This window comes from Oncorhynchus mykiss, chromosome 32 (genome assembly GCF_013265735.2).
Source record: "Oncorhynchus mykiss isolate Arlee chromosome 32, USDA_OmykA_1.1, whole genome shotgun sequence".
Classification (NCBI taxonomy): Eukaryota; Metazoa; Chordata; class Actinopteri; order Salmoniformes; family Salmonidae; genus Oncorhynchus; species Oncorhynchus mykiss.
This window is the reverse complement of record NC_050572.1, coordinates 40,487,005-40,507,521: the sequence shown is the minus strand read 5'-3', so window position 1 is coordinate 40,507,521 and position 20,517 is coordinate 40,487,005. Positions and strand designations below refer to the sequence as shown.

The window sequence follows — 20,517 nt, the reverse complement described above, 5'->3', positions numbered from 1 at the left end:
GCTGAAATGCCCAATTGTCTGGTTCGCTGAACTCGGGATGGCCTAGCAGTGATAGTGGTTCCTCTCCATCGCTCGTTGGTGTTGATGTCATCCTGTCCATTTGGTGATGGTAAATCCCTAATTAAATGTATTGGAAATGTACACTGTCCATTAGCAATACATTACAATGGGCATTTACCATCACAAATTAGATATGCTCTAATATATTGCTGAAATGACCAAATGACTGGCTCGTTGAACTCGGGTGGCCTAGCAATGATAGTGGTTCCTCTCCATCGCTCGTTGGTGTTGATTTCAGCCTGTCCATTTGATGATGGTAAATCACTGTTTAAACTTATTGGAAATAGACACTGCCCCTATGACCCAAATGTAAGGCACTTCCGGTTGTCACAGGAAGCTGAGAGTAAACATATCCTCATTGTGACACCCGTATACAGAATCCTGAGTGTCAAGTCTTTACCTTTTGCGTGTAGGGGGAAGTATTTTCGTTTTTGGCTAAAAAACGTAACCATTTGAAACTGCCTATTTCTCAGCCCCAGAAACTAGAATATGCATATAATTGTCAGATTAGGATAGAAAACATTCTAAAGTTTCCAAAACTGTAAAAATATTGTCTGAGTATAACAGAACTGATATTGCAGGCAAAAACCCGAGGAAAATCCAATCAGGAAGTGCCTCTTATTTTGAAACCTCTCTATTCCTATGCATGCCTATCCTCCATTTAAAGGGATATCAACCAGATTCCCTTTTCTATGGCTTCCCTAAGGTGTCAGTCTTTAGACATAGTTTCAGGCTTTTATTTTGAAAAATGAGCGAGAAAGATTACATTGCGTAAGTGGATAGGTGGGGGCTCTCAGAGTGAGTTTTGCGCAACAGAGTAAAGCGGCCATTGTTTCTCCCGGTCCTATTGAAAAACCTACACTCCCGGTTGATATATTATCGAATATATATTTTAAAAACAACCTGAGGATTGATTATAAAAAAACGTTTGACATGTTTCTGTGGACATCATGGATATTATTTGGAATTTTTGTCTGCGTTGTCGTGACCGCTCTTTCCTGTGTATTTCTGAATGCGACAAACAAACGGAGGTATTTTGGATATAAAATAATCTTTATGGAACAAAAGTAACATTTGTTGTGTAACTGGGAGTCTCGTGAGTGAAAACATCCGAGGATCATCAAAGGTAAACAACTAATTTGACTGCTTTTCTGATTTTCGTGACCAAGCTACCTGATGCTAAGTGTACTTAATGTTTTGTCATGCGATCGATAAACTTACACAAACGCTTGGATTGCTTTCGCTGTAAAGCATAATTTCAAAATCTGAGACGACAGGTGGATTAACAAAAGGCTAAACTGTGTTTTGCAATATTGCACTTGTGATTTCATGAATATTAATATTTTTTGTAATATTATTTGACTGGGGCGCTATGCTATTCAGCGGTTGCTGATGACAATTGTCCCGCTTAAGGGATGGGTAGCGTCAAGAAGTTAAGAACCGACTGATTTACAGAGGGTCGAATGCAGTGTTTTTCACTAACTGCAGGGAGTGAAATCAAAATCAATACAGGTAATCCTTAGAGTGGCCTGATGGGTTGTCATTGAAGACAGTTTGCTATGGCAACCATAATCCACATGGGCATCAGGTTGAAGTTAGGGCAGCAGGCAATGTATTGCTATGGGAAGAGATATCAGATCAACTGTTGGAAGAAATACTCAGTGTTTTCACTGTTAAGGGTTAATTCCACATGGTCAAGGTTTGCACAGATTGGGAGGACCATAGGAACATTCCTGTGGTTGAATTGCACTTCCAGCATCAACGGTTCTGCCGCTGTAACTCAAAAGCACCTCAAATTTAGGTCAGACTTCATTTTAGGCATACTTTTTTTGCACGGTCACTGAGGTCAGACCGAGTGAGCTACGGTCAAGTGGAGCACCTTGTTGAACTCGACATGGTTCAACGATGGTGATGCCATATGTTTCCCTTTCTGTGATGGTTTAAGCCTGCTCATTTGTTAATAAAATGCATACTTCCCCTTTAGGATGTGAAGGGGACTATTCAATCTTTTCATGTTGATATCTGTAGAGGTACAGGTGACCCTGCACACGTGGCATAGAAATTTAGAAAATTGCCTGCAAGATGCAGAGTTAGAGAATAACCTGTAAACCCATGTTATCCTTAGGGAGAAACTTGGATGTGTCAAACTACATGAACCGGCGAGCGCAGCTATAATAACTCTGGCTTATCCACCTGATGACCCCAGTCGAAAACAGCATCTGTGTGATCCAGAGGCCGTAATGTCAAAAGCATGTCAATATAACTACTAGTCAGGCTTCATTTCGGGCCTACTATTTGCACGGTCGCTGCGGTCAGACCGAGCGACCTATGGTCAAGTGGGGCACCTCGAACTCGGCACGGCCTAGAGACTAAGGTGATGCCATTTACCAACACTTTAGTGTTGATTTCAGCCTGTCCATTTGGTGATGGTTCATAACTGTTTAAACTTATTGGAAATGGACAAAAGTCAGCCATCCATCAGTCAATAAGATATCATACTGACACCAAACTGATACATACCGACACCAAACCCACGTTGTCCAACTCGTTTAGAATCCAACTATCGCATATTTCAGATCCGTACCAAAATTCACAGCGCCTTCTGTTAAAACCATAAAAAAAAAAAAACACGTAGTTACGTTCTAGCTGCGGGTCCAGTTCTTACATGATGTGTAGGCCTAGCTCAGGCGACCCTGAATCCCGAGTTTCGTCTTGATAGGTCATTCGGAGTCTGAACAGTGACCTTAATTAGTGCTGAAAATGCATTGCTACGGTGTCCCTGAAAGAGCTATCAGACAGAAACCTGTAGGGTCTGTCTCTATGGGCCGAGGCGGTTTCGATGTACCTAATCTTGTGATTCTGGGACTTTTGAAATGTTGTCATTTTCGCAATGTTAAATTAATTGAAGATATTGCAAATGGACAAGGCTGTTTCTCGGCCTGAGAACCTTCTAGAGCCACAACTCACCATGCACTACCGACTTAAGCTCTAGAACAGGTTTATAAAGTTGCAGAGCTTTAGGTCTGATGGTTCTAAGATGGTTGGAACGCCAGTAACTATTACAGGCTCTGTGTGTCTAAGCGCCACACTGTGCCACTCCATCTTGGCTGTGTGTGTGTGAGTACAGAAAGTCACATAAATCACATAGAGCTCCGATACTTACCTTAACACGCCTCAAATGGATCTAGAACTACATTTAAAAAATAATTTAAACACGTTTTAGCATCCTGAAATGGACGTTGTATGATAAACAATGATAGATAAATGTCTGGTTGTATTTTTCCTTACGCCGTTTATGTACTTTGACGTGAAGCGGACAAATTAGCACTGTATTACCATTTTCGACCTTTAGTCCCACAAAATGTGCATTAAGGGCCTGTCCATTTTCCCTATGAAAATCCTCATCAATCAAAAGGAAGCTGCCACATGCGTCCCTTAAGTAGGAAAGGGGTGTTCATCTGGGTTAAGTCATTCCAAAAAAGAAAATGTGAAGGAGGACTGACTGAAGTCAAAAGGAATTCATTTAAAATTTTTTAAAAAAACACACAGTGCATTCGGAAAGTATTCAGACCCCTTAACATTTTACACATTTTGTTACTTTACAGCCTTATTCTAAAATTTATTAAATAAATACAAATCTCAGCAATCGACACACAATACCCTCTAACAACAAAGCAAAAACAGGCTTATAGATATCTTCGCAAATTTCTTACAAATAAATATCACATTTACATAAGAATTCAGACCATTTATTCAGTACTTTGTTGAAGCACCTTTGGCAGCGATTACAGCCTTGAGTCTTCTTGGGTATGAAGCTACAATCCTTAACTCCTGTAGAAGTTAAGGATGATCAATGGAAAAAGGATGCACCTGAGCTCAATTTCCAATGTCATAGCAAAGTGTCTGAATACTTATGTAAATAAGGTATCCGTTTTTTAAAATGTTTAATACATTTGTTACAACAACAAAAACTTTTCGCTTTGTCATTATGGGGTAGTGTGTGTAGATTGATGAAACATATTTTTATTTAATCCATTTTAGTATAAGGCTGTAACGTAACAAAATGTGGGAAAAAAGTGGTCTGAATACTTTCCGGAATGCACTGTATGTATGGAGCCCCTTATGGGTTATGGTGGAGAGAAAAAAACAGCCAGGCTAATCAGTTCCTTCAGTTTTTTCATTAGTTTCCTCAATATAAAAAGTAGATCACTCAATTGTATTAATCCATTGCTTGAATTTGTTCCCTCAATCATGTTGGGGCAGCGTAGCCTAGTGGTTAGAGCGTTGGACTAGTAACCAAAAGGTTGCAAGATCAAATCCCCGAGCTGACTAGTTACATATCTGTCGTTCTGCCCCTGAACAAGGCAGTTAACCCACAGTTCCTAGGCCATCATTCAAAATAAGAATTTGTTCTTAACGGACTTGCCTAGTCAAATAAAATAAAGACTAAAATAGTCCTCAGAATCGGCATTCTCTGCAACCATTTCCCAGAATTTCAGAAGCATGCTGCTGTGTATGTGCGACTGCGCTGCAAGGCATCTTGCTCGCTATAGCTGTATAGTGACTTAGCCAACCATGCACAGATTGATGGTTTAAAGAGGCTCTGGCTCTATGTTCATAACAAAAACTGACCGCTATTCGCTTTGTTGCGATGACAGTACGGTCACCTGCATATTAGCTAATTACCATGCTAGGATGGTAACGAACTCCCCTGGAGTATAGAAAGGCTATAGATCAAGGAGCTGAGCCAGAAATAATTCCTGCCTAGCTCTGGGATGAGAGTGCTTCATTGCACCTGTTAACACTGAAGCCTCTTGGAAACTATGCACACTACATTTGCATTGCCTTTCTGCCTCCGATGAGTCACATGCACAATTGTTAAGTCAAAAACACATCCAGGCGCTTGGCTGGTGCCATGTTTTAGTGGATGTATAGACCAAACTGCAGGAAGCCGGTAAAACACAGGGTCGAAGGGATGAGAGGCACTCAAAATGGACAACTGTTCATGTTGTCCAAGTGTATGAATAGGAGTTTGCACAAAGTGTATTTGGTTTGCATTATAAACATGCATCATTCAATTAGGACTCCTGGCTTTTTAGGCTGTTGAAATTACTTAGCCCAATTAAGGGATTTTAATTGCTATATTTGCCCTTATAGGCATATGAAAACACAAACTAAGCTATTGAATGGTCACTGATCATCACCATTTGTAGCATGCAGAGGACAATACAGTGCCACTGACACGGCCCGCTACCAAAACCTGCGGACTTTCCTTAACTGCAGCTAACGTGAGTAAAACATTTAAACGTGTAAACCCTCGCAAGGCTGCAGGCCCAGACGGCACCCCCAGCCACGTCCTCAGAGCATGCGCAGACCAGCTGGCTGGTGTGTTTACGGACATATTCAATCAATCCTTATCCCAATCTGCTGTTCCCACATGCTTCAAGAGGGCCACCATTGTTCCTGTTCCCAAAAAAGCTAAGGTAACTGAGCTAAACGACTACCGCCCCGTAGCACTCACTTCCGTCATAATGAAGTGCTTTGAGAGACTAGTCAAGGACCATAACACCTCCACCCTACCTGACACCCAAGACCCACTCCAATTTGCTTACCACCCCAATCGCAACCACACTGCATTCTGCCCTAACCCTTCTGGACAAGAGGAATACCTACCTATGTAAGAAAGCTGTTCATCGACTACAGCTCAGCATTTAACACCATAGCACCCTCCAAACTCGAGACCTTTGGTCTCGACCCCGCCCTGTGCAACTGGGTCCTGGACTTCCTGACGGGCCGCCCCCCAGGTGGTGAGGGTAGGTAACAACATCTCCACCCCGCTGATCCTCAACACTGGGGCCCCACAAGGGTGCGTGCTCAGCCCTCTCCTGTACTTCCTGTTCACCCACGACTGCGTGGCCATGCACGCCTCTGTTAAGGGAATTTTTATCAATAATGACTAATTATGTATACATTTCAATCAGGACTGACTAATCAGAATACTATTATATTACTGTATATGTATGAATATAACGTGTGTAAATATAATCAAGAATTAGAACAATGACTGTCTGTTCCTTGGTAGAAATAAATGAACTTATAGCCAGACTGGCTAGAATGCTTATCTACACAGGCAGACCTGGGCTCTGTTCATAAATTATCTTAATAGGGAGAGACGCTGGTGAGAAAGCTTGAGAACCATACAGCCATTGTACTGGAGCGGAGATGACACGGGCTAGTACTAAAACTAATGACGTCATATTCAGTTTATAACCTGGGGTAAAATGTATAATGGGCAGTACTCTCGAGAATAAACGCTGCTGGTTGACTTTTAAGACTGGTCTCTGTCCATTTTATACAAATAAGAGTCATACAAATTATTTTGAATTGACAGAGTGTTTAATTTTAATTGGGTATTAAAACAGAGGAATATAATTCCTGTAACAGCCTCCAACTCAAATCATCAAGTTTGCGGACGACACTAGTGGTAGGCTTGCTTACCAACAACAACGAGATGGCCTACAGGGAGTGTGGTGTCAGGAAAATAACCTCACACCCAACGTCAACAAAACAAAGGAGATGATTGTGGACTTCAGGAAAGAGCAGAGGGAGCACCCTCCTATCCGCATCGACGGGACAGTAGTGGAGAGGGTAGTAAGTGTTAAGTTCCTCGGTGTACACATCACAGACAAACTGAATTGGTCCACCCACACAGACAGCGTTGTGAAGAAGGCGCTGAAGGAGGCTGAAGAAATGTGGCTTGTCACCAAAAGTACTCACAAACTTCTACAGATGCACAATCGAGAGCATCCTGTCGGGCTGTATCACCGCCTGGTACGGCAACTGCTCCGCCCACAATCGTAAGCCTCTCCAGAGGGTAGTGAGGTCTGCACAACGCATCACCGGGGGCAAAATACCTGCCCTCCAGGACACCTACACCACCCGATGTCACAGGAAGGCCATAAAGATCATCAAGGACAACAACCACCCGAGCCACTGCCTGTTCACCCCGCTATCATCCAGAAGACGAGGTCAGTACAGGTGCATCAAAGCAGGGACCGAGAGACTGAAAACCAGCTTCTATCTCAAGGCCATCAGACTGTTAAACAGCCATCACTAACATTGAGTGTCTGCTGCCAACATACTGACTCAACTCCAGCCACTTTAATAATGGAAATTGATGTAAAAAATGTATCACTAGCCACTTTAAACAATGCCTCTTAATATAATGTTAACATACCCTACATTACTCATCTCATATGTATATGTATATACTGTACTCTATATCATCTACTGCATCTTTATGTAATACATGTATCACTAGCCACTTTAAACTATGCCACTTTGTTTACAGACCCTACATTATTCATCTCATATGTATATACTGTACTCGGTACCATCTACTGCATCTTGCCTATGGCGTTCTGTACCATCACTCATTCATATATCTTTATGTACATATTCTTTATCCCTTTACACTTGTGTGTATAAGGTAGTAGTTTTGGAATTGTTAGGTTAGACTACTCGTTGGTTATTACTGCATTGTAGGAACGAGAAGCACAAGCATTTCACTACACTCGCATTAACGTCTGCTAACCATATGTATGTGACAAATAAAATTTGATTTGATTTAATTAACTAAATAGACTTACAATAAGGCTGCAATATGTTATCGGCCAAGTGGGAATGGGACCGGGTAGGCCTACATAAGGAGAATGACATTCTTGTAAGCCAAGAGATCTGCAGGGGAGATCCGAGGGAACTAATACGATTGAGGGAACTACTTTTTCTAGTCAGGGAACAATTTTTTATACGAGGGAATTACTTTAAATATTTGAGGGAATGTTTGAAAAAAAAGAAAAAAGGGAATGGATTAGCCTTTGTTCCAATTTTTCACCACCATGACCCCTAAAGGGCTCCGTACTTATGCATTCTAAAATATCAACAACAACAAAAAAATGTACCTTGCAGTGCGCATTTCTGGCATCCATCTTGCTATGGTCATGTTTGAGAAGAAACTAACCTGATCTTCTCAGGTTCTGTTGGTAGGATGACCTTGGGCTCAACTTTCTCCTGGTCCAGATCCAGCACATCTTTCATTGTTGGGGCTTTAGTTCTAACGCCACAATTTCTGTATGAGAAAAATAGTGACTTAGTCTTTCAAATCAATCAATCTCTTTATTATCCCAATTGGAAAATGTGCAGTGCAGTCAAAGTTACAACATTAAAAGTAAAATAAAAAATGTAATAATTCCATCATCTCATGTTGTACTCTGTCGTACCTGCTGCCATCTAGGTCATCAAGTTCACTAGAGGTTGTCTGCGGGAGGAAATCAGTTTTACATTTCTTCTTGCCGGGACGCTCTGCGACGAAGGACACTCTTTTGACACGGACCTGAGACTCTGGTACGGTGGGCAGCTCATGGCAGAGCATTTGTCCAGGCGTGTCTGAGATGGCTAGAGGGGACTGAAGCTTGTTGAGGAACGGGTGGACTTGGAAGTGGGATGGGCTCAGCTGGGAAGGGATCACCCTGAGGATATTAGGCCGTATCCGAGAGGGCTCACGATGGGAAGCCATGGCTCTGTCTAAGATAGCTTGGGCCTGGTTGCCTGTCATCATTGGAGAGCTGGGCACAGAGACGCACTTGACCTTCACTTGTTTCGCTCCACGCGTCATGGGCATGGCTCGGACCAGCACTCGCCCATCATGCAAACTCTGTGGGGTCCTGATCAGGAGATTGGTGGTGGTTGCTGGTGTGGTGTTGTTTCTGTTAGAAATGGTGGTTGGTGTGGTGGCGTTGTCGTTTCTGCTACTGGTGATGAGATTTGAACTATGGAAGACGGCTGTCCGTGGCGAGGGTGTAGATGTAGCGGGTACGACCACCATCTGGGGAATCGCGCGGGGCAGTGCACCACTGCTGTGGATAATCTTGGCTATCTGGCTGATGCGGCTGTAGGAAGGGGAGCTGGTGCTGACCGTCTGGAAGGTGTTAGTGTTTGGATCTTTCATCAGAATCTGACCTTGACGGTTGACTAGCAGAACCTGTGGAGACAGGGCTGAGTTGGAGGCAGACTGAATAGTGGCAGTCAGCTGCTGCTGCTGAGCTGCTTGTCTTGGTGTGGCCAGGCGGATAGCGATAGCTCTCCCCGTAGTGGCCCCTGTCTGTAAGGGTATAGAGTTCATGCCATTCATTACAAATGGGGTCAGGGAGGCAGTGGAGGTGACTGTCCTTGGAATGGTTCGAACAGCGATGGGTGGCGAAGAGAAGGCTACATTCAGAGGCAGAGCAGGTCCAGAGGGTATGGACACCCTGATGATTTTTCTCTGCGCTGGTGTGGGTTTTCGTGGAATAGTTTTCATGCTCACAGGACGAGGGCGTTCCATGATGGTTTTCACAGGAGTTGATTTGGGGTTGGGTTTGGGTTCTGGCTCAAAGTCTGGGTCTCCCATCTCGTCGTCCACTCCAACGAGAGAATCTGTAGAGGAGCCAGAGCTGTCACTATCCTCGAGCACTACGTTTTTATTATTAGCCAGGTACTCTCTGATGCTGTCGTCATCCGAAACAAAATGGCCACTGTTGGGGTCCAGAAGAACCTCTTTCTGGGATTCCATTTGCTCAGACTCCATCAGAACCTCCTCTTCAATAGACAAGTCATTATTTGGGTCACAGGTTTCAAACAAGGCTTGACTGTCAGCCCCCTGATCTTCCGTACTCTTCCCCTCTTCCTGAGTTTCTTCCTCATCGCAGGTAGAATCGCTTGAATCACTCTCAGAGCAGTTATCCGCTCCGTCAAGCTGGGAGATGGACTGAGACGTAGGAGCTGGTGGGGGGAGAGGGAGACTTGCCTGCCCTGAGTCCTTTGAGACTTTGCACACCACCAACATACGAGATAACTTTAAGTAGTGATCCATGTCTTCGTCTGAGGAACCGTTCTCCAGGACCTCTTTAGTGGCCATTGCTTTGGTGAATACTGGAGCCATGTTGGCATCCATGTTGTCCCCACCACGTGTCTGGCTCTGGGTCTCCTCTAACGGCTCCGCCTCTAATGCCTCCTCCACATCGCCTCCAGCTGTCTGGGAAACTCCACAGTGAAGCGCCACAGTCTCATTCAGCAAGGCCTCGTCAAACTCCAGCTTGGCGTTTAGCACAGAGGCCACCGCCACGTCTGCGTCCGCCACGTCGAAGGGCAAGTCCTGATCCGACATCAGGGGTCCGATGTCTGTGTCTTCCTCCATATTATTTACTGTCAATGTGATTCCGTTTGAGGGCACCACCACTACTGGCTCGGATGATGCTAAGAAGTCTTGTGGCACCTCAGTGGACACTGGAGTTGTGATTTTGAATGACTGCCTGATCCTGGAGGAGTGGCCGAGGGCCAGAGGGAGGTTGGAGGGTGGGCTGCCGATGGCGACAGGCCGCAGAGAGAGAGGGGAGGTAACACTGGAAGGGGACAAGAGAGGGGAGCGCCAGCTGGAGGAGCCAGCGTGAGGTTGTACTCCCCGAGGGGAATTCAGGAGGTTTTCGCTGGTTCTGGGAGGGGAGCTGAAGGGTAGGGACCTGGGGTGGAGGGTGCCCCCTGAACGGAGCATCATTGGTCCAGCAGGGCCATCGGTTGGGGAAGAGGAGTCCCCGGAGTGGCGGCCCCGAGACAGGCGACGCAGCTGGCAGGTATCACCCAGATCCCTGAGAGTCAGGATGTGGTGGGATTTGGTCATCGCACTCCCTAGAGATTAGAGGATGACCAGTTATGTCATGATGGAACAGAGTGATATTAACATTTGATGTCGTTTAGCAGACGCTCTTATCTTAAGCGACTTAGTCAGTACTTTAAATTTAAGGGAACTAGGCAAGACCACATATCACTCATTGTAAGTAAAAATGTTCCTCAAATAATCAGAGATATCTATCTCCCTGTTAACTGACACTAGATATTAAACTGGTATCGATATCTAACTCAATGTCAATGTTACCTGGAGAGGGAAGAGGTCGAGATGTTCCTCCTGCTGGTCTTCTGGTTTGTGAGTAACTAGGGGTTTTGGCCCCAGGCTCCTGTTTCAGGGGGGATGAGGTGGTGCTGAGAGATACCTGAATGGGCAGAGGACTCATCACAGCCTCTGGAATTTCCATTTCTGGTCAAGGAATAAAAAAGGAACATTATTTATTTTGAAGACTGAGAATTAGTAGATTCTAGAAAATTGTCCCTTTTGAATAGCAAATATTGTACAATTCCAATGTACTTAATTATGTTGTTATACATATCCCCCTTAATTATTTCAAATGAAAAGAAACAAACAAATATAACGTATGGGACATCAAGGTTATCCATTGAAGTGCCCACCCTACTACCAGATAGGGGCAGGTTTGGTGGGTTTGCTGACCTTTGTAAAAGCTGTGGGCTATGGTTCGGTTCTCCTCCTGCTCCCACCAATGTGGTTCCCCTGGCTTCTCTGGGAGTGGAGAGTACACCTCTGTCACATTACAGGTGTACTTACAGCGCCGCCGAGGGTCCACTGTGCTCCAGTACAGCCGAGAGCACCTGGACGTAGGAAAACAGAGAGGAAGGAGAATGACAAAAGGTGAGTAACGTAAAAGATAAACAACCCAATATAATTTCAAAACGAACTCCAGGGAAGTTCTCAAACAAAATACCTGCAGTTTTATACTGCTAATCTTATAATAACAATACAATGACAACCCTGACTACATTAATCACAAATCGATTATTCAAAACAAGAAGAATCTAAATGGATGCTGTCGATGTCTGGGTTACAAGAGGATTATTGGTCACTTACTGGTAGCCCACAGGATACAACCTTGCGCCATTTGCTGATTGCTCCGTCAGCACACCCAGCCTGTTGATCTGAAGTGAACCTGGATATAGAAGGAAACAGATGGATGGTTTCACGAGTAAAAGGGGAAATGATTGATGGTGGTAAAATACTGTACATCCCTTACTGGCCAAACTTTTAGAGTATATGGGTCACACCTTCCAAATCAAAAGCCCCTCGACACAGGGAATAGGGTGCCATTTGGGACAAAGCCTGTGTAATGCACTTTTAAACTTTAACTTTAAACTCGTACCCGTATATGGGTTGAAAATTGCAGATTTGGACACTGATAAGTGCCTAATTTGGAATGCAGTGACTGTATAGTAAGTAACATGATATACATAACATGAGAGCTCCTCTTCACAGCTCTGTATTTGTTTTGACTGATAGCTGTTCTGAACTTGAGCACCGAATGTGACAAGACAGTTTGCGCATTTTTTTGTTGTTTGAGTGAGGGAGATGCTGTAAATTAAGAGGGTTCGATGTTATTTATTTACCTTTATTTAACTAGACAAGTCAGTTAAGAACAAATTCTTATTTACAAATGACGGCCCAGACGACGCTGGTCCAATTGTGCGCCGCCCTATGGGACTCCCAATCACAGCCGGATGTGATACAGCCTGGTTCGAACCAGGGACTGTAGTGACATCTCTTGCACTGAGATGCAGTGCCTTAGACCGCTGCGTCCATGTGTGTGTATACTATTTAACTGTACTAGAATGCTTAAAAAGGCCACTAAAATTTTAAATATCGTATCAGCCACAAATGTCATGGTGAGTCACTAAAATGAACCTATAGACCGTTTTTATTTTATTTTTTATGCATGCCCAATCAAATATATTTCCATCAACTGGTATTTCATCAATATATAGGCTAAACAGCATTATTTCACAATGTGATTTTTCTTCTTCTCTCAGACAATTGGCCGAGCCAATTTCTATCAGCCAAAAACCGTTTATTAATGGCTAACGGAAACACTGCTGCCATCCCACAATGGCTGTTTATGCAAATGTAATGGTCCATTATAATTCACAATCTGTTCTATTGCAGATATAACTAGCTAAATTATAAAATACGACCTTAGTGTTAGGCTTTCACTAGGAAATTCAGGGAAGTACAGTGCCTTGCGAAAGTATTCGGCCCCCTTGAACTTTGCGACCTTTTGCCACATTTCAGGCTTCAAACATAAAGATATAAAACTATTTTTTTGTGAAGAATCAACAAGTGGGACACAATCATGAAGTGGAACAACATTTATTGGATATTTCAAACTTTAACAAATCAAAAACGGAAAAATTGGGCGTGCAAAATTATTCAGCCCCCTTAAATTAATACTTTGTAGCGCCACCTTTTGCTGCGATTACAGCTGTAAGTCGCTTGGGGTATGTCTCTATCAGTTTTGCACATCGAGAGACTGACATTTTTTCCCATTCCTCCTTGCAAAACAGCTCGAGCTCAGTGAGGTTGGATGGAGAGCATTTGTGAACAGCAGTTTTCAGTTCTTTCCACAGATTCTCGATTGGATTCAGGTCTGGACTTTGACTTGGCCATTCTAACACCTGGATATGTTTATTTTTGAACCATTCCATTGTATATTTTGCTTTATGTTTTGGATCATTGTCTTGTTGGAAGACAAATCTCCGTCCCAGTCTCAGGTCTTTTGCAGACTCCATCAGGTTTTCTTCCAGAATGGTCCTGTATTTGGCTCCATCCATCTTCCCATCAATTTTAACCATCTTCCCTGTCCTTGCTGAAGAAAAGCAGGCCCAAACCATGATGCTGCCACCACCATGTTTGACAGTGGGCATGGTGTGTTCAGGGTGATGAGCTGTGTTGCCAAACATAACGTTTTGCATTGTTGCCAAAAAGTTCAATTTTGGTTTCATCTGGCCAGAGCACCTTCTTCCACATGTTTGGTGTGTCTCCCAGGTGGCTTGTGGCAAACTTTAAACGACACTTTTTATGGATATCTTTAAGAAATGTCTTTCTTCTTGCCACTCTTCCATAAAGGCCAGATTTGTGCAATATACAACTGATTGTTGTCCTATGGACAGAGTCTCCCACCTCAGCTGTCAATCTCTGCAGTTCATCCAGAGTGATCATGGGCCTCTTGGCTGCAGCTCTGATCAGTCTTCTCCTTGTATGAGCTGAAAGTTTAGAGGGACGGCCAGGTCTTGGTAGATTTGCAGTGGTCTGATACTCCTTCTATTTCAATATTATCGCTTGCACAGTGCTCCTTGGGATGTTTAAAGCTTGGGAAATATTTTTGTATCCAAATCCGGCTTTAAACTTCTTCACAACAGTATCTCGGACCTGCCTGGTGTGTTCCTTGTTCTTCATGATGCTCTCTGCGCTTTTAACGGACCTCTGAGACTATCACAGTGCAGGTGCATTTATACGGAGACTTGATTACACACAGGTGGATTGTATTTATCATTAGTCATTTAGGTCAACATTGGATCATTCAGAGATCCTCACTGAACTTCTGGAGAGAGTTTGCGCCACTGAAAGTAAAGGGGCTGAATAATTTTGCACGGCCAATTTTTCAGTTTTTGATTTGTTAAAAAAGTTTGAAATATCCAATAAATGTCGTTCCACTTCATGATTGTGTCCCACTTGTTGTTGATTCTTCACAAAAAAATACAGTTTTATATCTTTATGTTTGAAGCCTGAAATGTGGCAAAAGGTCAAAGTTCAAGGGGCCGAATACTTTCACAAGGCACTGTATATTGTAATTATGGTGCACATTTAAACAATTCAACAAACGTGCTCATTCTTTTCAGGACAACCCATCACTTCTTTTTTTGAATTTTACCCCTTTTTCTCCCCAATTTCGTGGTATCCAATTGTTGGATGTTTAAATCATTGCTAAGAATAATGAAAATGACTGCAGGTTCTACTGGTCAACTATCTTGTCTCATCGCTACAACTCCAGTACGGGCTCGGGAGAGACGAAGGTTGAAAGTCATGCGTCCTCCGATACACAACCCAACCAAGCCGCACTGCTTCTTAACACAGCGCGCATCCAACCCGGAAGCCAGCCGCACCTATGTGTCGGAGGAAACACCGTTTACCACCTTGGTTAGCGCGCACTGCGCCCGGCCCGCCACAGGAGTCGCTGATGCGCGATGAGACAAGCCCTCCCTAACCCGGACGACGCTAGGCCAATTGTGCGTCGCCCCACGGACCTCCCGGTCGCGGCCGGTTACGACAGAGCCTGGGCGCGAACCCAGGGACTCTGATGGCACAGCTGGCACTGCAGTACAGCGCCCTTAACCACTGCGCCACCCGGGAGGCGCTGACGCTATATATTACTGCACGTCACAATAATTTAATGAGTTCATACATTTTTTACATAGTTAATAGACATTGATTACACTATCATGTCACAACGATTCATCGATACGTATGCTATGATGCTGGTAAAGTTGTCTCGCGCACCTACAGTGCTGGTCATAAAAAAAAGATAGCTAGCTCATGGATGCAAATAATGTTCTTCCCCAAAAACAGCAAAACGACAATCTAGGTGTCATCTAAAATAACCCTTATATAACAGAATAACAAATAACAGTTCTTATTTGATTAATGCTGGCCCGACCCAACTATGTGAAGCTAGCCACAATAAGGATTAGTCACAACAGTGGACTTTGCTGTTAGCCTTCAAAATAACAGTATGGCACAATTCTACTATTTTGTATTCATTTGCGTCCCTGTCAATGACATACTTGTATTTTGAGGGCAAACCGCAAATTCCACTATTGTGCCTAATCCTTATTGTGGCTAGCTTCAAAACACTGAACCCGGTCCGGTCGAGGCACACTAGCCAGAGCCAGATGAAGCTAGCTGGCTGCTAAAAACGTTAGCTTTGGGCACCAGGGTTAAATAACTGGCAAGCTATTTATTTTATTGAAATTGAACTTCAGTTCATTAGGCCAACAACAAGTTGCTGCCTAGCTAGTACTTACAAGGATGTTTAAATCATTGCTAAGAATAATGAAAATGACTGCAGGTTCTACTGGTTATTGTTTTCAGGCTGGTTATATAGGTGCTAGCTAGGTACCAAGCTAAAGCTAGCTACCCCAGAAGTTGTGGTCGAACAAATTATGCTTTATTACCAACGCGGTATTGCAAACACATCGTTCGTGGCCAGTGTTTGCAGACTTTTTTGTACAGCTTTGACAGTGCTACTGTAACATGCAAAGACCCAAACGGCGTTCCATAGTATGTATGTCGTGAAGCTATTAGCAGTGACGCTATTACTGTGTAACTCCTGTAGGGTAACATCTGAAAAATAGCGCACTTGGTAGTGTGTACCAGTGCTCGACCATGACGTAATGTGGCGTCATATAGGTATGACATCGTTTTTTACCATCAGCGTTAAACTAGACATCGGTCCGATACCGATGATGGCATTTTTAGCTAATATTGGCCGATTCAGATATGTTCACAGATCGTGCATCCCTAGTTAATTTGCACGATTTAGTGGAATTAAATTGGCATGAGTACAGTATGTATCTTATTTATATATTTATCTTATTTATCACATGCGTCGAGCATACAGATGTGATAAATTTCTCAAACAGCAAATGCATAGGAAGGTAGGCTTCATCAATGCGTCACGCACCTTTATTTAACTAGGCAAGTTAAAGAACAAATTCTTATTTACAATGACGGCCTAGGAAGTAGAAAATAGTAAAAAATAAAATAAAATAAAAAATATGGAATGCGTAGGTGTGTCCAAACTTTTGTCTGGTACTTTGTCTCCACTTGCTACATTGAAAGTCAATATATATATATAAAAACAGATTTTAAAAAATAAAGAGTTCTTAACAGGGCGTGTTTTTTTTTTTACCCTCGCTGGTTCCTATCAGCACCAGAACTCTGAAGTAAAGCCCTTTTTTTATTTTTTTTATTTATTTTATTTTCCCTCTTGTGATCATCTTTGCTGTTATTTTTGCATTTTGTTATAATTACTACAGCAGCACTACAGCATAATTTGTCTGAAAGAACTGCCTTGTTCAGGGGCCGAACAATAGATTTTTACCTTGTCAGCTCGGGGATTTGTTCTAGCAACCTTTTGGTTACTGGCCCAACGCACTAACCGCTAGGCTACCTGCCACTCATTTGCAATGAGCTGGAGGCAGTACGCATTTTGAAAACATATTAGGCCTGTCCAACATTTTTTTATATATTGGTCGACCAAAAGTAGTCGACCAATCAATTGGTAGAAGTTTTTAAAACGTCTATTTAAAAAAAAAAAAAGGACACCTATGTGTTTAAATAAAATCTCTTATTATCTCTTATTAAATAATTAAGACACAAAAATGACTCGGAGCCAGAGATCAAGATAGCCTAATCAGAAGGGGGGAAAAAAAAAAAAAAAAAAAACTTTACGACCTTGCTCCTCCTGCTGCTGGCCTTCGCAGATTGCCATTTCGTTCTTGTTTCTCACATTCTTCTCTGTAGATCCTCTCAAGCTCTGTCAGGTTGGAATGGGAGTGTCACTGCACAGCTATTTTCTTGTCTCTCCAGAGATGTTAGACCGGGTTCAAGTCCAGGCTCTGGCTGGGCCGCTCAACAATATTCAGAGACTTCTCATGTAGCCACTCCTGCGTCGTCTTGGCTGTGTGCTTAGGGTCGTTAAAGGTGAAGGTGAACCTTCACCCCAGGCGGAGATCCTGAGCACTCCGCAGCAGGTTTTCATCAAGGCGCACTCTTTACTTTGCTCCGTTCATCTTTCCCCTCGATTCTGACTAGTCTCCCAGTCCCTGCCACTGAAAAAAACATCCCCACAGCATGATGCTGCCACCATGCTTGACCATAGGGATGATGCCAGGTTTCCTGCAGACGTGGTGCTTGGCATTCAGGCCAAAGGGTTCAATCTTGGTTTCATCAGACCAAAGAAGCTTGTTTCTCATGGTCTAAGAGTCCTTTAGGTACCTTTTGGCAAACTCCAAGTGGGCTGTCATGTGCCTTTTACTGACAAGTGGCTTCCATCTGGCCACGCTACCATAAATAAGCTCCTTTCATTGTCCAGTAGCAAAAGGCACAATCCAAGTCATTATCAACCCATGCTCGTTGTTGCCCATTAGATCTCCTCTCTTTCTTAATTTCTAACACAATTTCATTTCTGTCACATGAAAAGTGCAGTGCCTTTTTTGACAACAGTGTTGCATTATGGAACAAACATTTGCGCATAGCCTCCTACTGCCTTGTACGCACTGCTGCACTTATGTGAAGAAATGCTGCCCAGTGACACAAACCTACCAGAGCTAAATGACTGAGGCAAGTAACACTGAAACATGCATAACATTCGCAAGGTCGCAGGGCCAGACGGATTACCAGGACGTGTACTCCTTGCATGCGCTGACCAACTGGCAAGTGTCTTCACTGACATTTTCAACCCTGCCCGAGTCTGTAATACCAACATGTTTCAAGCAGACCACCATAGTGCCTGTGCCAAAGAACACTAAGGTAACCTGCCTAAACGACCAGTAGCACTCACGTTTGTAGCCATGAAGTGCTTTGAAAGGCTGGTCATGGCTCACATAAAGATCATTATCCCAGAAACACTAGACACACTCCAATTTATTGCACTCCACACTGCCCTTTCCCACCTGGACAAAAGGAACACCTATGTGAGAATACTATTCATTGACTACAGCTCAGAATTCAACACCATAGTGCCATCAAAGCTCATCACTAAGCTAAGGACCCTGGGACTAAACACTTCCATCTGCAACTGGATCCTGACGGGCCGCCCCTAGGTGGTAAGGGTAGGGAACAACACATCCGCCAAGCTGATCCTCAACACAGGGGCACCTTAAGGGGTGCGTGCTCAGTCCCATCCCGTACTCCCTGTTCACTCATGACTGCATGGTCGATGGTGTCAGGACAACAACCTCTCCCTCAACGTGATCAAGACAAAAGAGAAGATTGTAGACTACAGGAAAAGGAGGACCGAGCAAGCCCCCACTTTTTTGTACCCCCTTTTTTCTACCCAATTCCATGGTATCCAATTGGTAGTAGTTAGTCTTGTCTCATCGCTGCAACTCCCGCACGGAGGCGAAGGTCGGAGGACGCATGGCTCTCGAAACACAACCGAACCTGGCCGCACTGCTTCTTGACACAATGCACATTCAACCCGGAAGCCAGCCGCACCAATGTGTCGGAGGAAACACTGTACACCTGGCGACTTGGTCAGCTTGCACGGCACCCGGCCCGCCACAGGAGTCACTAGTGCGCGATGAGACAAGGATATCCCTGCCGGCCAAATCCTCCCTAACCCGGACGACGCTGGGCCAATTGTGCGTCACCCCATGGACCTCCCGGTCGCGGCCGGCTGCGACAGAGCCTGAGCTCGAGCCCAGAGTCTCTGGTGGCAAAGTGTCGTCCGGGTTAGGGAGGGTTTGGCCTTCGACCACTGCGCCACTCGGGAGGCCCACATCCCCATTCTCATCGACGGGATGTAGTGGAACAGGTTGAGAGCTTCAAGTTCCTTGGTGTCCACATCAAACTATCATGGTCCAAACACACTAAGACAGTCGTGAAGAGGGCACGACAAAGACTATTCCTCCTCAGGAGACTGAAAAGATTTGGCATGGGTCCTCAGATCCGCAAAACATTCTACAGGTGCACCATCAAGAGCATCCTGACTGGTTGCATCACTGCCTGGTATGGCAACTGCTCGGCCTCCGACCGTAAGGCATTACAGAGGAAAGGGCGTACGGCCAAGTACATTACTGGGGTCAAGCCATCCAGGACCTCTATACCAGGCTGTGTCAGAAGAAGGCCCTAAAAATGGTCAAAGACTCCAGCCACCCTAGTCATTGACTTCTCTCTGCTACCGCACGGCAAGTAGTACCGGAGCGCCAAGTCTAGGTCCAAAAGGTTTCTTAACAGCTTCTACCCCCAAGCCATAGGACTCCTGAACAGCTAATCAAAGGGCTACTCAAGACCTCTCTTTTACGCTGCTGCTACTCTGTTTATAATCACTTTAACTCTACCTACATGTACATATTACCTCGACTAACCGGTGCCCCCGCACATTGAGTCTGTACCGCTACCCCCTGCATATAGCCTCTTGTTATTTTACTGCTGCTGTTTATTATTAAACATTACATTTTCTTTCTTTTTTTTTTAAACTTAGGGCTGCAATCCCGTTAACGGGATAGATATGACAACAGTCAGTGAAAGTGCCGGGCGCCAAATTCAAAACAACAGAAATCTCAATAAAAATTTCTCAAACATACATGTATACATTTAATGTAGAATTATAACATAATTCTACCCTGTATTTCTAGAATGATAAATGTTTGTTCATTAGGAATGGGTTATGTAGCATAAACCTAGGAAGAAAGGAATGTATGTGTGTGTCGAAAGAGAACAAAGAGGTGCATTAACCTATGTTTGAACCGACCTGGCTGAAACTCTGGGGAGATTAGATAAGACAGGGAGAGCCCCTCCAGAGCTCTCGTATCTGGGGGAGACTGGAACTGTCAGCTGAGTGGTAATAAACTGTGGTGAGACTCATGAGAAAATTCCTGTTGATGTGTATGTATGAGTGTAGGGTAAGAGAAAGTTATAAAAGGAATGTCTTTGTATATGTACTGCAGCGCTCTCGTAAATAA

At 43.9% G+C, this 20,517-nt stretch overlaps 1 protein-coding gene across 2 annotated transcripts in view; it reads right to left on the bottom strand.

The window, feature by feature from the left end:
* Positions 1-20,517, bottom strand: part of LOC110487656 (histone-lysine N-methyltransferase 2B) — a 91,323-nt gene that overhangs the window by 13,930 nt on the left and 56,876 nt on the right. The window contains exons 26-31 of one of the 2 annotated variants that reach the window (XM_036971714.1): positions 11,852-11,930; positions 11,438-11,595; positions 11,030-11,188; positions 8,488-10,782; positions 8,340-8,451; positions 8,081-8,188 (exon numbers count right to left, since the gene is read on the bottom strand). In XM_036971714.1, coding sequence (XP_036827609.1) covers positions 8,081-8,188; positions 8,340-8,451; positions 8,488-10,782; positions 11,030-11,188; positions 11,438-11,595; positions 11,852-11,930 — 2,911 coding nt within the window. Of the gene's footprint in view, positions 1-8,080; positions 8,189-8,339; positions 10,783-11,029; positions 11,189-11,437; positions 11,596-11,851; positions 11,931-20,517 lie in introns of both variants that reach the window. The other variant, XM_036971712.1, reaches the window with a different exon arrangement.